The sequence below is a fragment of the Camelina sativa genome, chromosome 17 (genome assembly GCF_030686135.1).
Source record: "Camelina sativa cultivar CO46 ecotype springtype chromosome 17, ASM3068613v1".
Lineage (NCBI taxonomy): Eukaryota > Viridiplantae > Streptophyta > Magnoliopsida > Brassicales > Brassicaceae > Camelina > Camelina sativa.
This window is the reverse complement of record NC_141896.1, coordinates 32188616-32208007: the sequence shown is the minus strand read 5'-3', so window position 1 is coordinate 32208007 and position 19392 is coordinate 32188616. Positions and strand designations below refer to the sequence as shown.

The 19392-nt window shown below is 32.9% G+C and overlaps 2 protein-coding genes across 3 annotated transcripts; both read right to left on the bottom strand.

Moving 5' to 3' along the window:
* Positions 1-290: 290 nt before the first annotated feature.
* LOC104758049 (exocyst complex component SEC3A) lies at positions 291-7070 on the bottom strand. 2 transcript variants are annotated; one of them, XM_010480856.3, is made up of 25 exons: positions 6696-7070; positions 6168-6238; positions 5924-6004; positions 5703-5770; positions 5478-5580; positions 5161-5309; positions 4607-4724; positions 4391-4495; positions 4109-4210; positions 3896-4033; positions 3592-3720; positions 3426-3506; positions 3272-3346; positions 2917-3087; positions 2666-2822; positions 2522-2586; positions 2252-2425; positions 2091-2170; positions 1786-1867; positions 1402-1499; positions 1195-1303; positions 1004-1072; positions 832-897; positions 658-747; positions 291-560 (listed from the first exon to the last, which is right to left on the bottom strand). In XM_010480856.3, exons 1-25 carry the CDS (start codon positions 6868-6870, stop codon positions 450-452), a joined length of 2667 nt encoding a protein of 888 aa, XP_010479158.1. In that variant the 5' UTR covers positions 6871-7070; the 3' UTR covers positions 291-449. The 2 variants fall into 2 exon arrangements, with proteins under 2 accessions (XP_010479158.1, XP_010479159.1); XM_010480857.3 differs by having other exon boundaries at positions 2255-2425.
* A 4218-nt stretch (positions 7071-11288) lies between these two features.
* Positions 11289-15069, bottom strand: LOC104758048 (protein DETOXIFICATION 33). Its single transcript, XM_010480855.3, has 9 exons — positions 14472-15069; positions 13228-13423; positions 12766-13111; positions 12573-12659; positions 12431-12487; positions 12084-12322; positions 11873-11991; positions 11664-11750; positions 11289-11572 (listed from the first exon to the last, which is right to left on the bottom strand). Exons 1-9 carry the CDS (start codon positions 14742-14744, stop codon positions 11519-11521), a joined length of 1458 nt encoding a protein of 485 aa, XP_010479157.1. The 5' UTR covers positions 14745-15069; the 3' UTR covers positions 11289-11518.
* Positions 15070-19392: the final 4323 nt, after the last annotated feature.

Sequence of the window (19392 nt, the reverse complement as noted above, 5' to 3'; positions counted from 1 at the left end):
AAATTGATTAAATAAATATTATATAAAAAATAAATTATATTGCGGTGTTATATGGTTTAAACCATAAAACTAACAATTATTATATAATTATATTGCAGTATTATTCTCTGAAAAGTTAATCAACTTTGATAATCTGGTAGGAGATAAACAACTCCTTTTATACGTCCTCGCTTTAAAATCCACATCCTAAACACATTACTCCAAACACTTTGTAGTTATGCACACCTAGTTAGAACACAATCTTTTTACTTTCCGTGCAGGCTTTTAACGGATCATACAAAAGTGGAAAATTGGAAAGAAAAAGAAAGAATTAATAGTAGTGCCATACAGTAGTTATAACATGACTTCATTGACTTGTATGTATCCGTGATATGACCGAGAACGTCGTAACAAAGGGTGATATATATAACAACTGCCTTCAGTTTTGGTTCTGTCACTTTGTTTTTTTTTTACATGGAAGCAAGAAGTCCTCTCATTTCAGTTACTCCAGGAACGTTTTCACTCGGGTAAACTTTGGCTACGAGCTGCACGAAGCTCTCATACTTGTCCAGAAACTCCTTCTGTTTAAGTTGATACAACAACACATTGATTCAAACATTGAGCTAATAATGCACTGTTAGTTATTACTTTCTTCAACTTTTCGGTTTAATATGGTACCTTGCATTTATCCCACAATGATGGTAGCAACTCCTCCGATGCTAAATTCTTCTGCAACTTCTTATACATTGCTGCAATCGATTTGTCCACCTAAACAAAAACAAGAAGAAGTGGAAAGGTATATGTTAAAAGGTCAGCGAACAATTAATACACTCTGAAGGAACATTTGCTTACCCCTGACAAGCTGGATTTTAACATCTTCCGGAGTTCCATTTTCGACAAACCAAGCTGGAATGGTATCTGAAATACAGAGAAAATGTGTCAAGTTTTTCTTTACTCTAGAAACCGAAAGTAAAATGCCAATGAGAAAGTGAAATTATGGTGAACTAGTTAACTAACAACTAACCTCTTCAGGGGTGATAGTATACATGAAATCCTCAATCTTTTTAGCAAACTGGAAAAGTCTTTCGAATTGCTGCAGGGACGAAAGAACACATGAACCAAACACAAACGGGTGTACCCTTAACAATTAACTCCAAAAGAATGGAAAAAAGGAGAGAGTTATGATATTAGCTGCAAATGGGAAGCACCACTTACGTAGTAAATTATCATGCTAATGTGGCGCGTACAAGCTTGTTCATATGCTTCACTTGCTTGGTGATAGAACTTGGCTAATGTCGGTACAACATTAGCCAGGTCATACAGGCTGCACACACAAAAATTACAAGGTTAGGGAATATGAGTTGTCGGGGAAGAGAAGACAAACAGAAAGAGAGAGAGAGAGAGGGTTAGAAAAGGACCTACCTATTTTGAAAAGCAGCATAGTTTTCTAAAAGGAGAATATCTGCGTATTTAGGATCTTGCTGGGCGATCTTCTCGAGGGTCACAAACATTATGCTTACCTATATGACGAGTCAGACTGTTAGCTAAAGCGGGAAAGAAAGAAAAGAAATTGATAACACTAAATGCAGAGATAATCTGAGACATGCTTTATTTATACTGTATATTGTTGTTATTCAAGTCGAGAATGAACTAATGATGGATTTGTACATTCTAAGTGAACTAAGATCAGATGCAGAGATTGGTTTTCTGTTACTGCCTGACGTGACACACATTATTCTTTGCTTGCATGATTTGTGTAATTTCACTGGTCAAATGCTACAAACTCATAGAAATAGCAGTACTCACAAATTTTGTGTATGCCTGATCAACCAAATCTCTAGATTGCCCTTGTATGTACTGTTCCATACGAGTAGCAAGTGCTGCAAATCTATGAAAATGAGATAATAATGTTAGGATAGCCTCCAGCAATAATAGAACGGTTTCTTTGATCACTTTGACCATCTGTCCAACAATCTAACTGGGAGAAATAGTTCAGAACCACAATTTGATTGAAATTGTTTACAAGGTGGACGGAGATACTATCTGGTGGGGAAAGAAATAAGTATTCACATGGCACTATACTGTTTTAGTAATATGAACTTCCTGATTACCTTGGAATATATGGCAAGACACCCATCTGTCTTACATTACGTTCATTTCTTTCAATTTGGTGACAAGCTTCATCCACAAACTGCAGTTAAAGTCAACTTGAATTGATTAGTAGGAATGGTATGCCAGGAATATAATCTAAACAAAATCTGAGTAGACGGACTACACGGCTGAATTGCATAGAAACCCTCGACTCCAGATCTCCAAGCAAAAGGCGAACAAATCCTGCAGCATCAGCTTTCTGACCAGACAGATAACGTTCAGTTATACCATGCATTGATATACACCGTAGGGGATCAATTTTATATGCCCAGTCAACAACAGCATAGAAATCCTCCTGCAGTGACAAAAACAAAAATCTCTTATTTAGTAAGATAATTGAACGCTAATTCTAAATTTCAACATAGAGACCTTATTTTGAGGGACATCTTACCTGTATACCATCAAGTAAATCTTGAAGAGATTCATTCAATGCCGTCAGGTCTGGGGAGGTTTTACCTGCAAAATTGGAAAATTGTTTTGCTTTCAGAACAATTAGACCTTACGATATTAAGATGCAACTGCAGTTTGAGATTACCAGTTTTCTTGTCAGTCTCATCAATGTCCATGATCCCCAAATCATCATCATCATTACCATCGTCATTGTTGGACTGGTTTTTATTATCATTGCCAGCACCTCCAGGAGGAGCAAGAGCTGGTACCTCAAAGCACATGAAGTGTGCAAAGAAGGAACTCTGTAGTATGAAGCAGAAAAAGAAACATGAGGATTTCGTACATACATCAGTTGCATCTAAAGGAAAAACAGAAAATCATTGGGTTAACAATTACCTCATCCACAAGAAGCGGGATGAATATTGTTAGCATTTTGGCATAAGCATCTGACACAGCAGAGGTGTCAGTGTTTGCATTCTGACTAGAACCCGTAGATCCTTCTAGCCAAACAGTAGGATTTCGTGATACTTTTGTGCTTGCACGAAGCTCATTCGCGAATTCACGAGCCTGTATATTTTGAAGAAACAAATATTTAGCAACTGAATATTTAACGCTCTGGAGGAAGAAAAACAAATGTTTGCTGAATATCCCACGCATTTTAACATTCAGTACGTTTTAGCAGCCTGAGTCAATTAAGAGTTCCAGTAAATCAGTTGTCAATATAAAAAAGAAAGGAATATTTGCTCCTCACCTCCCGGCGAAGGAGCAAGTTCAGGGAGCTACAGTATGCTTTTCTCAATGGCCCCAAACAATTCTTATCAAGACCCTGAAAAGAGAGAAGAGACAAGTTGTCAATGTACTGTATTGAGCTTTCAGAATATCACCTAGTCATTTCTCGGTTTTACCTTTAAATGTTGCAAAAGACGAGCATATGTTCTGCATTTATACCGTAAATCTGCATGGTCAGGCCTCTTCAGCTGCCCTCTCTGTTTACAAGATGCGGCGATATATATTCAGAATTATAATCTATAAAATTCATATTGGAAAGATGGAATTTTACACAAGTAGTACCTGAGAAAAGTAGCTTTTGTCGCTGATCATGAAATCTACCAAACTAGCAAAGTAGTTTCTCAAGAACTCAGAAGCTCTCCTTACAAAGGTAGCTTTTAATTTTTCTAGTTCTGCTCTTTTCTCTCTTACCTGAAGAAAATACAGCACGAGTAGTCCAAATTCAGTGTACAAAACCTAGTTTCTATGAATGATTCATACTATTAATGTTCTTTTCTAACCACGACATGTAATAAACCAAACTCTTTTAACTGAAAAAATAGAATACTAATGAGCGAACAATCAAGATTTAAGTGCATAGGCATACAGCTCGCATATTAGCATAGATCGGATCTAAGTTGGGCACTTCAAGGCCCCTTAAAGCTTTGGCTAACCACTCGCAAGCCTCGATATTTTGGAGCATGTCTGCTTCATCAAATGAGCCTCCTGTTAGGGATGCTGCATACTGCAATCAACAACAAATTTTAAGTGAAGCAAGTAGACAGATGAGAAGCAAGCACAAAAATAAAGCGAAACAAACCTCAGAAGGCACACGCAGTCTCTCAATAACTTTATCAAGTTCCTCAATGAGAGCTTTATTGTTTACAGACTGCATCTCTAGCTTGTTGTTTCGAGTTTCTATCTGAATACCACACAAGAAAGCGAGAATATGTGTTAACATATGAAGCTAATGATCAGTCCAACAAAACAAGTACTTGAAATCAATTTCTCTTTCTCTCTTACTCTCGCAGATTCCAGAAGCCATAACCAGCCACAAATAATAAAACAAATCACAGGAATATTTATAGGAAGTGAGTCCTACCGATTCAATGTCTTCCCTCATGTGTCTAAGTTTAATGTTGAATATTCCTAACCATTCATCCATGTCATCAACAATATTTGTAGCTGCCTCTAGTCCATTCAAAACCTGAAAAACATGAAGATGAGGATATAAACAAGAAAAATTAAACGCTGATCTGCCCATCAACTGTTCAAATACCAAGATAGTCTTGAATAATAATTAGCATAAAATAATTACCTCATCTACTAATGGTTCGCTTTCCAGAATTGCATGTACATTTGCCGCTTCAAGAGCTTGGAGCTCTCGCTTTAGCCTTTCAGAAAATGCCTCAGCTTCACCAATCCCCATTACATAACTGTATAAGTCAATTATATCAGTCGAGTGAACAACCTGACACGAGTGAACAACCTGACAAAACTAAGTGGAACAGAAAACTGCTTCCATTATTTACTTATCCCCAGCAACCTAGTTTTCAGAGAACAATGCCAATAGTATATGTTTAATACAATCAAGAGGAAAAAGATGTAAGTGATTCTACAAGTACTATGAATGCTGGACATACAAACAATTCTGCTTAATCAGAAACCTAGTGCCACAAGCTTTAACTTAATGGGAAGGAGTCCTGGGTTATTTACTCTTATCTCTTCATTCCATTTAACAATAACAAAAAGTAGATAATAAAGCAGTTATCCTTTGTAAAACACATACTAATTTATACATAAGAAAAAAGGAGGAAATGCGTGAACAGAAAGGATTAAACCAAATGATGACAGGAATAGAAAAAGACATACGTTCCCAAGAGAGCCTCCATATCCTCTTCCTCGGCCTGAGAGACTAGTTCTTTCTCAACAGTAACTTTTAAGTCGCTTTCTGTTACAGTTTCAGTAACAGGCTCACCATCTTCTGTACTTCTTTGAGTAGTGACTACTGGAGTGTTATCCTAGACCAATAATATCAAACAGAAAGATAAAGCAGATAAAATTATTATATGAAAAGCACAAACGTATCTGAAAAGGAAAATGAGTTTAACAAGTACATACCGAAGCTTGTTTTGAAATTAAGAGACTTAGGCAAAAAAACAGAAGACAGAAAAAGTTAAAATCCGCACCTTAGCCCAAAGGGCCATCTCGACAATATCTATACCAACAACTTTGGGAAGGCGGCCTAATACGTCTTTGCATATGTTCAATATGCAAACTAAAAGCCGGTTCCTACAATCATGGTAGAGAAAGGTATGTATTTAACGAGCAAAACTACAATAAAAAATATATAATTGCTTAACATCTATACATCACATATTGTAAGAGTTAATGTATATTCCTAACTGCGGTACCTGTCATCAGTGTTGCGCATGGTCCACTGAGGAGGAGCAACACTTTGACTCCTGAGATTGTCAAATCCCTAAAAGACTATACATCAGCAAAAGCAGGGGTGAAATGGAAAATTAAACAGTATTTTACAGTTATGCATTCTGCTTTTGTGTTCCATTTATTATACTACATACAACAAATATTTCGTCTTGAAATCTTACATATATTCATTGAGTAATCTTACCAGGGTAAAAGTGCATCCACTTGGGTCATTAGTAATGACTTCCACCTTTGACAGATGCTTGAGTTTATACATTTTAGCAGGCTGAATGAACAAAGAAATATAAAACATCATCATGTCATTCTGAACTTCGAAAAATCTGCTATATTGGTATGCATAATTTGATTGTTATCAATCAAAATGTTAAACCCTGTGAGTTTCTTGTGAAAGTGTGCCTCATCTAGATAAAAAAAAAAATGAAAACTACCTCAAGGACTCCTCCACTTGAATACTTCATGACTCGAAGAAATGCTTTCTTCCGTTGACCCTTCGATTTGACTGTAATAAGCAGAATAAAAACGCATACTCAGTTGATTACAACTCTTAAGAACCTGATAATATCTGACAAGAAAACTTGAAAAGAATGGATCCAAGGCATCATATCATCCACTTGAATCAGAACACACAAGTACTGGGTTGTTTCACCTAATAGAGTACACACTACTAAAATCCTTGGTGCTGAGAGGAAAATAAAACTTCTCTGAAATGGCCTAGAACAGTGGAATATGTTAAGGATTTTGTATTCTACAGATTCCTTTCCATGGCACAAGCCCCAAATCAATTACATTCCTATGCTTATCTTAATATCAGTGGAAATCAACTTTGAGATTGTACAGGAAACAAAACTCCGATCTAATGCAACAGACACCAAAACTTAAAGCTTAATTTAGGGGAAAAAAACGCGAAAATCGAATAACTGAGACCAGGATCAAAGGAGAGAAGAAGAAGGAATCACCAGAAAGAGCGAGAACTCTGGGTTTAGCCATTTGTCGACCCAATTTCCCAGACTTGCCCCAAACACCGCGACTCTTGGCGACGCGTATCGACATAACGATCGATTGTTTGGTTCCTTCGATCCCAGCCTCGCAAGCTCGCCGTAGCTCTTCATCGTCGGCGCTTGATTTCGCCATTGTTGTTGTTGTTGCGCTTGTATCTCGCTCAGCGGATCCAGCAAGGAGGTGATGATGATGACCGGGTAAAAAGAGAAAGAGGAAATTAGGCTTTTGCGACGGATTAAGAAAGTTGAATAATCTCTTTTGTTCACATTTCAGTAATTATGTTCCGAATTTACGTGGCAAGCCATTTATTGTAATGGCAACAAAATGTGTATGGCAAAAACATAAAAATAAATTTTCAGATAAAATATTTTGCGGATTTAAATTATGATTTTCATTAAATTTGTATTTTAAATTTTATATCTATATATACATTTTTAAATACATTTTGGGTTCTACTCTTTTAATTTTTCTTATTTAAAATTTTAGTCCTTACAAAATTGCACTAAAAGCAATAAGTAAAATATGGTAAATTGATTAAATCGATTTTTTTATAGAAACTAATTAATTCTACCTAAATTATTTATTAATAGCAAATTTGTTTTCTATATATGTGTCCCAAAATAAAATTAAAAAATCAATCATTAAACTGTATACACTGAAAAATAAACAATCAGTTAAATTAAATAATTATATATTAAACAAAACAATAAAATTATTATTCTAAATAAATATAAATATTATTCTAATTAATTATACATTATACAAACAGTTATATTTTATAATTTTAATGTTTTATCCTGATAAAATTATAATACTTTAAGAATAATTGTATCACCGCTTAAATATAAAAAAATACTAAAAATTTAAAATATAGAATTTTATTACTAAATTAAATACCGTTAAAATCAAATATCATTATAAATAAAATTACATAATTCTCTCGTGGTGTATCACGGGTTAAATCCTAGTATTGGAAAGTTAAATTGTGTAGTATTCTTGAAATATTTTTTCATTCCAAAATAGAATATTTTTAAATTTATTGAGTTTAGAATTTTTTTTTCAAATTATATTACACTACTCAATAACAAAACATCAAAAAAAATTCAAATCGACCTCATAAACGTTACAAAAGTGGCTGTCATGTTGACTTTAGAATTACTATTTATGTTGGATTTTAGATTGTATGATCTAAAGTTATAAAGTATGTTTTTAAATTTGTGTTGTGGTTTAGTTTATTTTTAACTAGACAATTAATTAACAAAATATTTCTCCACACATCAGTTAATATAATTAACGAGACAAATAATCTATTCAAGCACACAAAATAGTGCAAATATTGGAGATTTTCGAATAAATAATATATCTTTACCAAGAGTCCGTGGAATTGTATTTAATGTGAGATTCATGTCAAAGTCAATTGGTCAAAATTTGGGGGAAGCTAACAGCAAATGCGTCTATCGAAGTCAATTTCAAACCACAACGTCTCAGGTTACACTTTAAGAAATCGAGTGTTTATGACAATGTCTTGTTGGCAGGAATGGATTGTTCTCAACATCCCAAGCTCCCTACAATATTAAAAAAAAAAAAAAACAAATATTTTGATGACTACGGGAAAGGTAGTATCAAATTCAAAGCTAAAAATATGTATATATATATATATATATTAATGTAATATACAAAAAGACTATTTACCTTTACAAGACGTCTTTTAGACAGATTATAATCTTTGTATGGTTCTGGTGACATTGAAATTTGTACTCTCTAAGGAGAGGTAGACTGTGGAAGATGCTCGTCGTCTGAATGAAATTAAAATGATTGAATAATATTCAACTCATTCATCCACTAAATAGGAGATGAAAGAATTGAAAAAATTTACTTTACAATTTGTTCATTTCTCTAACTTTTTTTGGTTGAATGTGATGAATAAGTATTCCAACTTATTCATCTCAAATGAAAAATAAAATGGATGAATGCTTATTCAACTTTTTCAACCTATTAGTTTAAGTCATCCATTTGCACCATTAGTTTATTTTTTCAACTTTTTAAGTTGAATGGATTGAATAGTTTTTTTAACCTCTTCAATTCAAATATTAACAATTGGTTAAATTATATTTTTCAACATCTTCAATCTCTTCAACTGTGCAACAATTTGCACCTATAAAGTTATTTGTTTTATTGTGTTTTCAATTTTTGAACTTCATTGTTGTATTACAAAAATTTGTTATTTTTACTAGCTAATTTATATTTTATCTACAGACTATAGCTTTATAATAAACTATAGATACAACTATAAAAACTAACTATTAGATGTATACATCGTTCTATCTATAATATGAAGATATATCTCTTTTTGATTTGTTAGTAGGAGAGACTATTTTCTATTATATAAAAATTTGTTTTTTGTTTCTTATAATAATTTTTTTAAAAATATGTAAGATATTTTATGATAATGATTTAGTTATTTTATCTTTCCTTTTCTACTTCTTTTTTGTATGTTTTCTTCATTAATATAAGAGTTGTATGTGGAGTTAAATACGGTTTAATGCGAGCTTTAACAATTAGTATAAACATTTCTTATGATATAGTTTTTCAACCCATTATGTATGATTTAATAAGTCAATACATCTTGATCATTTTGTACTATTATGTAAAGTTTTATATTTATTTTCTTTAGTAATAATATGATTAAATTCAACTAAAGAAAAATAAAATAATGTATCTAGAATTAAGAGATAATATCAAAAGGAGGGATGTTACATGTCAACTCTACAATGCTTGTTTTAAAAAACATTACTTTATTATATAATATTTAAATGGTAAAAAGTTAACAAAAAATTTTGTATCTTAAACTTAACATGTGAAGTTTTGTAAGATCTCATAACTACAGTTTATTGAGACATATATTTTACAATTCTAAATGGATTTACAAATCATTCATCCAACAGCCCCTGAAAATAAGAAACAGAAAATGTATTAGTTTCTTATAAAATATGATAAAATTAAAATAAATATAAAAAAATTACCCCTATACCATATTTGAATCACTTGAACTTGTTATAAGTATACTAACATGAAATTTATACAAACTAAAACCAACATTTGCTTTCAAATATTCAAAAGTGACATACATAAAACATTTGAAACACCATTAGTTATATTGAAAAATGATGTCATAGAATTTTAATTTTTATGAGGGATTTGATATATGATGGTGTTTAGTGAGGTGTTTACTATTTATAGGGAAATTGTTGATAAAAATGTGTAGGTCATACACAATTGAGTGTAAGTTACAAAATTAAGTTGACTTAATTGTGTTTTTAATGCATTTAGTTTTGTTTTAATGTAAAAAATTCTTAAAGGTTTTGATAGTATAGTTAGTGGGTTAAATGAGTTAATTGTACAGTTAAGATATTAAAATTAGAAAGATTAATATATATCTTGTAATAACCAAATTACATATCCTTATACAACTATATATAATAGATAGATATATATATATATATATAAAGAATAAAATCTAAAACAAATTGTTCATAACAAATTACATATATGTTACTTATATAGGTAATTCACATTTAAGTGTATTAATTGATTGGTCAACCATTAACATGGTGTAGAAAACATTACCAAAATAATTTAACTTAATTGTGTTTTGAATGCATATAGTTGCGTTTTAAAGGACCCAATAAATGTAGAGAACTGTTATTTTAACTGTATAGTTAAGATAATTAAAATTAGAAAGATTTTAAAATAAATTTGAATATATTGATATAATTAAATCTAATGAAAATTGGTGTATAGTTAAGATTGAAAGTTTTTGGGTGGCTCTCTACTTTATTATATAAGATTAAAAGTTGATTAAAAATAAATAAAATCCCAAAATGTCTCTTTCATGTGATTTTTTTTATAATGGAAATCGATTTACGGTCAGGTGAAAGAAACAGATTTAACGTTTTACTTCCTTGACACTTTGATTCTCACAAAATAGTTTTGCGTTTGAACCTTCTTTACCACCTATGGCCTTATAGTTATGGGCCGGGGGATTTTCTAATGCTTATGATATTGACGTCAAGTTCTTGCTGTGGTTAAACCTTGTCAAGTACTTCATTTCATGATTTTTTTTTGGTTGTTCATGACCTTTAAGGTGAAATCTTGGAGTTCAATACTTAGATTTAAACCCACTTAAGGCTTCAAAAAGCTTTGTCTTTAAATATCATGTCCTGCGATGATGTTGTGATGTCAAGATCTAGAAAGAAAAAAAAAAATTGAACCTAACCTAAGAATGTCTAAGCTTCAATATCAACGTATTGATTTATGAGTGAGAATCCAGATGATCAATTATATCTGAAAACAAAGATATTTCAAATTCTCCATGATACCTTCTTCCAATATCATGGGCAAAACCCCTAATGATCCGACTTTCATACGGCTCCATGAATTCGTGATCGTGAAGAATGGGTAAATGTCACTCCATAACGGATTCTCACTCATAGTGGGTTTTCAATTCGCACGTCATCATTTTGGATCAACTCTGACGATCAACAAGCCTATGAAAATCAAATCTCATAGTTCAGTTAATCAAAAGTTTAACTCAGTAAACCATCCTAGATCTAAGAATAGGACTAAAAATAACAAACCCCTCTAACATTCACAGAGAGACTCGTTAACTTCAGTTTAGGCATATCGATAAAACAAAAACAAATAGAGAGATACATTTTGTTCTTGTAACATTGACAAAAAAAAAAAAGAGAAATCAAGAACTGATGATCCCAAGAGTTGATCACTCCCGAGCTGTTCCTCCCCATCTCTGAACCCGACTCTCCGCTTGCTCAGCCTACAGAATTTATAGAGCTAATTAATGAAATGATCAAACCAAACACAAAAGAGGAACTACATAACAGAAATAAAGAGATTTAGTAAGAGACCTCTTTGTTCCAATTAGTGTAGTAGATGATTCCAATCAATATCAGTGTTTGCAAGCATATTCCAGCTACCATACCTCCCCATATTCCCTACATAATTTTACAAATGTATTAACACCAAATTAAAAAAGAACAATGCATATACAAATAGTCATAATCCCTTGTGTAAGAGTGAATAAAAAAAAGGTTAATCACGTCGGTAAAAAGCTAACCTGAACGCCAAAGTCTAGTGTGAATCCAAGAATAAGACCAGCGGGAAGTCCAATGATGTAATAACACGCAATGTTCACGTATGCAACCAGAGCCTGCCACCCAGCTCCAACCGCAACCCCTAGAATAAAATGATGTACCAAAAGTGATCAGAAACTCAATGTTTTCTGATCCTAATATGGTTTTTGATTACTATAATTCAGCATGAGGTACCTGACAAGACGGGCTGGAGGCTGTTCAAGAGGACAGTGAAGCCCAACAAGACGGCTATTCTTGTGGTTTCTGCTGCCACTGCTTCGCTAGAAGTGAAAAGATAAGGGAAGCTGTTTTTTGTGGCTAAGACAACAATCATGCACACAACCCCGATAAGAGTTGAAGTTATGGAGACAACTATCACCGAGAATTTAGCTAAAGCTGCATTCCCCGCACCCAGCTCATTTGATACCCTCACACTGATCACACCAAGAAACAAAGTGCACCAGTTCATGAGAGTTTAACTAGCTTTCCTAATGTAGTTCCAGAGAAATTAAATGAAACAAAAATTAAGGTAGAAAACTTACCTTATCGCAGCGTTAAACCCGATTGAAATCATGGCAGTCCACCCTTCTATGTTCATGCTGTGATACCCAAAACGTACAGAAGGTTACTAAACAAACCTATTTTCAATGAGAAACTAACAAAGATCATCACAAAATCGATTACCAAATGGAGATAGCATCGACTGGTATCAACGGATTAGGAAGAAGACCGGTAACAACGACCAGAACCATCAAGTACCAAAACTCCAAACTGCAAAATACAAAGAACTAACCTGTCACATTCTAATCGAAATCGTAGCTTACATAAATAAATAAAAAAACTATCTATTATTAGCCAAAAATGAAATGGTACGTACCAAAGCATAAGAGCAGAGGCTAAAGAAAGTTTGACAAATCCGTAGAGGTCCTGGAATGCCAGCCGAGAAAATCCAGTCCATGCACCGTCTGATTTAGTGATTAAGATATACAAAAGCTGACCAATAACAATCAACCACCACGAGGTATTGAGAGTGATGGCTGCACCTACAAGTCCCCACTTAAAGTAAAGAATGAAGAGCCAGCTAAAAACTGCGTGTATAACCAAAACCACTCCAGAGATCCAAGCCATCACAAGAACTTTCCTCTGTGACTGCAAGAATTTCTGTATCGGGAAGTTGGCTGCATACGCAAATAGTTGTGGAATCATCCACAGCGCGAATTTCCCTGTAAATTTAAACTTGAAAAAGGTTAGAAGAAACTTAGCATGCAGAAGTTGTGGACGTGTCATGGACTTCCATCTCAAAACCAATTGACATAAAGTAACAAAAAGAATGATATACCCGCGGCTTTGGAGATCTTAGGAGCTTCGCCGAAGAAGGAAAGAATAGGAGGAGCCCAAATGTAGACGGGAAGCAAAAACAAAGCAGTGGTAAAGAGAATGACCCACGAACGTTGCATATATATTCCCATCATCCTAATCTGTCCCGCGCCATATGCTTGTCCACACAATGTCTCCAACGCACTCCCCATCCCTAACTGCAACCAGTTTCCATCACCACAATATTAAATTTGCTAGTATTGGTTGATCTCTTAGATTTTACCATAGAAAAACTTAAAGTGATTAGGGCGGCCGGAATGATAAAATACTGTGACATTGCAAGTTTGCAACTGGTTCATGACAAGCAACTTATCGCTCATATTTTAATTTTTATCTTTCATCTTCTACTCTTTCAAAATGTTTTATAACTAAACAGAATTTGTAGTTATGTTAATTGGATACAGACCAAGTCTCCAAAACATGCCCTTTCTATTTTAGATATACTAAAAAGTTTGGGAACTAAAAACAGTTGAACTTTCAATATGAATTCTTTTTTAACTATCTGTAAGTTTTTACTTTTTAATACTTTCCTTAAACACGTTAAGTCTCATTGCTATCTTTTGTAAACTAAACTTGAAAAGCTAATGAAAATATTGAATTTATTAATTCACCGATTTTGGTATTTTTGTAATATTATTTTTGGTGATAGGCTGGAAAACACAAAGTTGAAGAATAAACAAACCAAACAAACATGTGGTAACAAGGGGTGAAGTGTGTCTAGTGGAGAGGATAAGAAAAGGGGATGGTCCAAGCCTCAGCACAAGTTTCCACTTTCCAGTTACAATCATGTTTTCTTGTTTCGCTATCCAAACATATTTTACAAATAGATTTGAATTAAAAAAAAAAAGTATATATTCATAAAATTTCTATGAAAGTGGGTGTACTTTCAAAATTTCGTATGAGTAAAAGTCAGTTTTAGTAAAATTAAGGAACTCATATTTTCCAAAGTTACTCTTTCTGTAATTAAGTTTAACCTAAACTAATCTTTTTGTCACCAAACTAACTAAGCCCTTACAATCAGAAAAAAATATATATTAACAAAATTAAGAAACTATTGAAAATGTATGGGAAGATCTACTTTGATATTAACGAATAGAATAAAAGAAGTTAATCCACTAAAATATCGATTTTAGATTGTGTGGCCTTTATTGGAACATAATATAAATGACCAAGAACAAGACACGTACGAAGGGTTACGTAACATACCATGACACCAAAGGCAAGACCGGAGATGACAGAGTTCTCAACTGAAACAGCGGCGAGCTCGAGTTCGCCGAGACGACCTGAGAAAGTCTGAGTGAGTGCGCCAAGGGAGTATTGACTGATGGCTGTAAAGATCGCCGGCCCCGCTAGCTCCCAAAGCCGCTTGGACTCTTCGCCGAACTCTTTGGCCCATACTTTAGACGCCGGTTTGGTTCCGTTGAGTTCCGGCGGATCACGAGGGTCAAGCAACGGCAAAGTGTTATCCTTTCCAACCATGGCCGTATGTGAGAAGCTCCGTCTTTAACTCTCTTCCTATAGCTTTCTCTTTGTTCTGATAAGCATTAAATAGCAAGGATGGAGACAGGGTAGGTACCAAAAATGTCCGAATAGGATAAAAAAGTGTCTGACATGAGATCTGTCAACAAAAGGGAAAAAATAAACCGCCACAAATGACTGAACGAAGGAAATAAAAAGGAAGCAATGATTTCTAATAAGTTAATCAATTTGTTTGGGCCGAGTGACGCTATAGGTTGTTTAAGAAGTTTGGCCCGTAACTGTACGTCAGCACGTCTAGTAGTCAAGAAGTACGTGAATTGAGGTTGAAGGAAAGAAAAAAGGGATGTGGTAATGTGAATAAATCAAGATACGTAGGCCACACTTTAGTTTCTTGTAGAAGGATTTAACCGACTCGTACAAGTAATTAGTATTATTGTAGCATAGTAGAAAAAAATTAGACAGCTCTGTTTAGTTGATACTGAAGTTTATGGACCAATTAAGACGTACCAGCTCCTTATAAATACTTCTACCATAGTTATAAATAATCAGACAGCTCTGTTTAGTCATAAATTTGGTGCAAAGAGTGACAATAGCAATAGGGCCTTTTGGTCAACTTACCCCCAATCGCGTTGAACTGGTGGATTTTGTTCTGATAACATTTATCAAGAGACGTGATCCACACATCAACGTCACCTTTTGTTCACCAGAACATAGATTTTTTGTAGCTTCCCTACACTTTGGTCCGATATTGCATAGCTACTACTAGACCAAAACGTGACGTTGGACAGGGAATAGGGATGATAATTTCCAGCACATCAGTTCTTCCACCTTCGACAGTAGGCTCTCGGTCTTGGTTAGATTTGGTGAGAGAAAAATGATTAGAGACATGGTCGTTCCATTTCTTAGGCCAACTTCTTCGCATTATTTACAGAACAATCTTAAAACATGATTCACGCCCTCGACTACCGCAATTCATCCATCTTTAGTCTAGCAAATCCGTCGAAGAGTTCTATCTTCTTTTCTTGATTATTTTAGTCTATATTTTTGCAAAAAATTTCATTAATATATTTTTCTCAATAAACTAACATTTCAAAATTGAAAAAAAGATCCAGTGGAAGAGTACTAGTAGTAGAGCTACTACCTCTTTCTTGCGGTCTCGCCACATCTCATAGGTGACAATTTGCCATGCTTGAATTTTGGAGGTTGTCTTAATGCCTCAACTTGTCGAGAATTGAGTTCCAACGGCATAGGAAACACGTACGTGTGTCTAATTCGAATTATTATCGATCGTTAAACCTGCTCGGAAAAAGAACTTTCAAATAGAAAACAAAAACTGGAGCCTGGAGGAGAGATTTTGGGTCACAAGGGGAGCTGTAAGCTTCATACATGAAAGAATAGTTGCTGTTCTGTTGTCAAATTGCCAAGTACAAAAAGAAAGCAATAAATTCCCTCGTTCATTGTGCTAGAAACATAGATCAGCTGGATCAGTCTCTAGTTTTCTTTTAAATATTGATATATTAGACCATGAGCATTGGAGGAGTTCTCACTTGAATTCTCAACGATATAAAAAATATAAATAATGAAAAGTATGAATGAGAAATGAGAAACATCCTCGTTTTAGAATTTTTGAGAAACTCTTGAGAGACTAATTTTCCACATGTTCATTTGTAATTGGTTTTGAATTTGAAAAAAAAAAATTACATATAATAAAATATTAATGTTTGAGAAATCTCACCATTGCATATGCTTTTAGTTGTCTATTTTTCCAAATTAAAGTTCTGTTTGGGAAAGATATCATTGTTTATTGTTTTGGGCTTTGTTGTAGTTAAGAGTGAACATACTGAAGCATATAAGTTTGTGAACATATGATAAGTACAAATGTGGACTTTCTAATTAAATAGTGATGCGTTAGTTATAGTTGTTACCGTAAACAATCATATTATATTTAAATTTAAAACTGAGAAAGATAACACATGACACATCTCCACATCTAAAGTGTAGTCATGGTTTTGTGAAAACTAAAGATAAGAAAATAGACTGAAAATAAAATATAGGTGAAATTTCATAATTTAAATCTAATTCAATTTTTTGTTTCCCTTTGCTGCATGTTGTCAACATGCAGTTTCTGTCGTGTTTAAAACTAATTCAACTTTTGTTTTAATAGAGGAATGGAGGAAGAGAGGCCTAACTCTCCATAGAGAACGACAAAGAGGAAGGTGAGCGTGCAGCGTGAATTGTTAAGATGAAAATATGATATTTTAAGGTTAGATCTTCTTTAGTATATAATGAGCCAATAATGAGAGAAATATTTGATGTTGTGGCCTTTTTATGATGATGAAATAGAACTTAGGAATTAGCCAATAAAACCCAAATATTAGAGTTGTTGGTAAATGCAAATGGGCCCACGTGAAGTAGAGGAGGAAGCATGTTGTCAATATGTGGCAGAAGAAGAAGACTGATTTATAGATAGATTGATAGTTTGATCAAAAGAAAAAAAGATAGATTGATAATGAAACACTAAAACTCATTTAATTAGCTAATTATCTATGTTTTTGTTGACACAATGTAACATAAAAAAAAGGACAAGTATATAAAGTTTTTAACTCAACAAAAAACAACAAAAAAACAAAAAATCAAAAGAAAAAAACTAAAGAAAACAAAAGAAAAGAATCAAAAGAAAAAAATGAAATTAAAAAACAACAAAAAAAAACTAAAGAAAACAAAATAAAATATCAACAATAATTAATAAAACTCCCTTGCAAAGTTTTACTGTCTCCTATTAGTCTATTTAACAATTAATTTTTTAAAAATAAAATAATTACTATCAATAAAACAAAATATTCCACATGTAATCATGTACATTAAATCATACTTTAAATCCACATTTTAATACTCCCTCTATTCCTAATTCATCATATTGTTAGTTTTTTCACACATATTAAAACTTGATTATATATATCTTTTTTTTTGTAATTTTCAATTTACTCTAAACCAATAGTATTTAGTTATTTTTCTTGAAATTTATAATTCATCATCAAAACCTATTAAAAAGTGCATTGGTAACTTAAAAATATCATCTTTTTGAAACATTTTTTTTCTAGAAATTAGATTAATAAAGAAAAGGAGGGAGTTTTAAATTGTAACTGAAATTACATGAATTATGAATTAACTATTTTTTTCCATTCATTTAAACCCACTATAAATTATAATTGTAAATCCTCTAATTACATTATTTTAGAAATATAACTTTAATCTCTTGAAATCCTATAAATAGCTCACATCCTACTCCGCTATATCTCTAATTCTAAATATTTTATTTGTTTTGCTTATGTTCTTGCATGGGTTGAAAACTCAATTTAATTATATATTTGGTTAGATAAATCTTATATTTTGTTCAATTTTTTTCTTCCTTCCTTCTTTGTTTTAAATTTTAAATTACATATGTATAATTAAATGTTGGTGAATATACAAAAAGTTATCATGCAGATTCAAAAATACTATTTTCAATCATCACACTATTAGAAACTCAAGCTTAAGAAGAAAACAATGAGAGACTAATTTTGATCATTGCACAGCGAGAGACTAATTTCGATCATCGCACAATGGACTATGGTTTACTTAGCTACTTATCTTTCTTGATGGAGCAGGTACATCTCGATTACCTTAAAGCTGGTGTTGATATTGTCGCAAGCTCTTCTTATTAGGTTACTAGAGGTTATTCCGTGTTACGCACGGATTTATTTTTACTTTTATTTTACAATCAAACCCCATATATTAAATTATTGAAAAGACGTTTTTTCTCTTCAAAAGAGAGTTACACACAAGTTTAAGTGAGAAAAATAGAAACCTCCTATTCTTGTAAATTTCATTTGGTACATATATTATCCTTAAGAGACATGTCTAATATGAAATTCAACAAATCAATTTCTAAAAACCTAAAATCATTCAATTCTGATGAAAAGATAGGCTAATTGTTGATAGTTGACATCATCATCACAAGTAGATTTGAACAATCCATAGCATAAATAATAATTTATCCATACCCAACCCCAACCGACACTCCATTACTAAAAACAAACCTTGATGTATAATTTAATTTATTAGTCTTGTTTAATTTATTAAATAACAAAATGTATAAAAGATTAAAATATCTCTCTGTTTTACAATTAGTATGTGTTGCTTTGGGATGCTACCATTTGTAATACATGTACGCTGAAATTTGAAATTTGTACTGTTTTCTTTTTATGTGGTTTGTATTTGTCTTTGCTTTGCAGATGAAACGACAAGTGATTTTATTCCCTTTTCCTGCTGGTTTCTCCCAACATCAGAAGTTGTTTTACTTTTGTTGTTGTATTTCCTGTCAACAATAGACCAGTAATGTTAAACCCCAATCAATGCCTTTATCCCTTGCAAATCTTGGAGAGACTTCAACCTCAGTTTTAAGCTTTGGTTTACATCATCAGTAATTATCTGTTAAAATAACAAAGGGAAAAATGTAAAATTGAACATGTTAGAATTCAAGCGTAAATGGTTTATGATTCCTTGTTGAAATTTTTTCCACATGTGTGTCTCAAGTTCTAAGGGTAAGTGGTGTTGATCGTCTTTGATAGATGTGACAGACTGACAGTGAAACTCTGGTACATAGAGC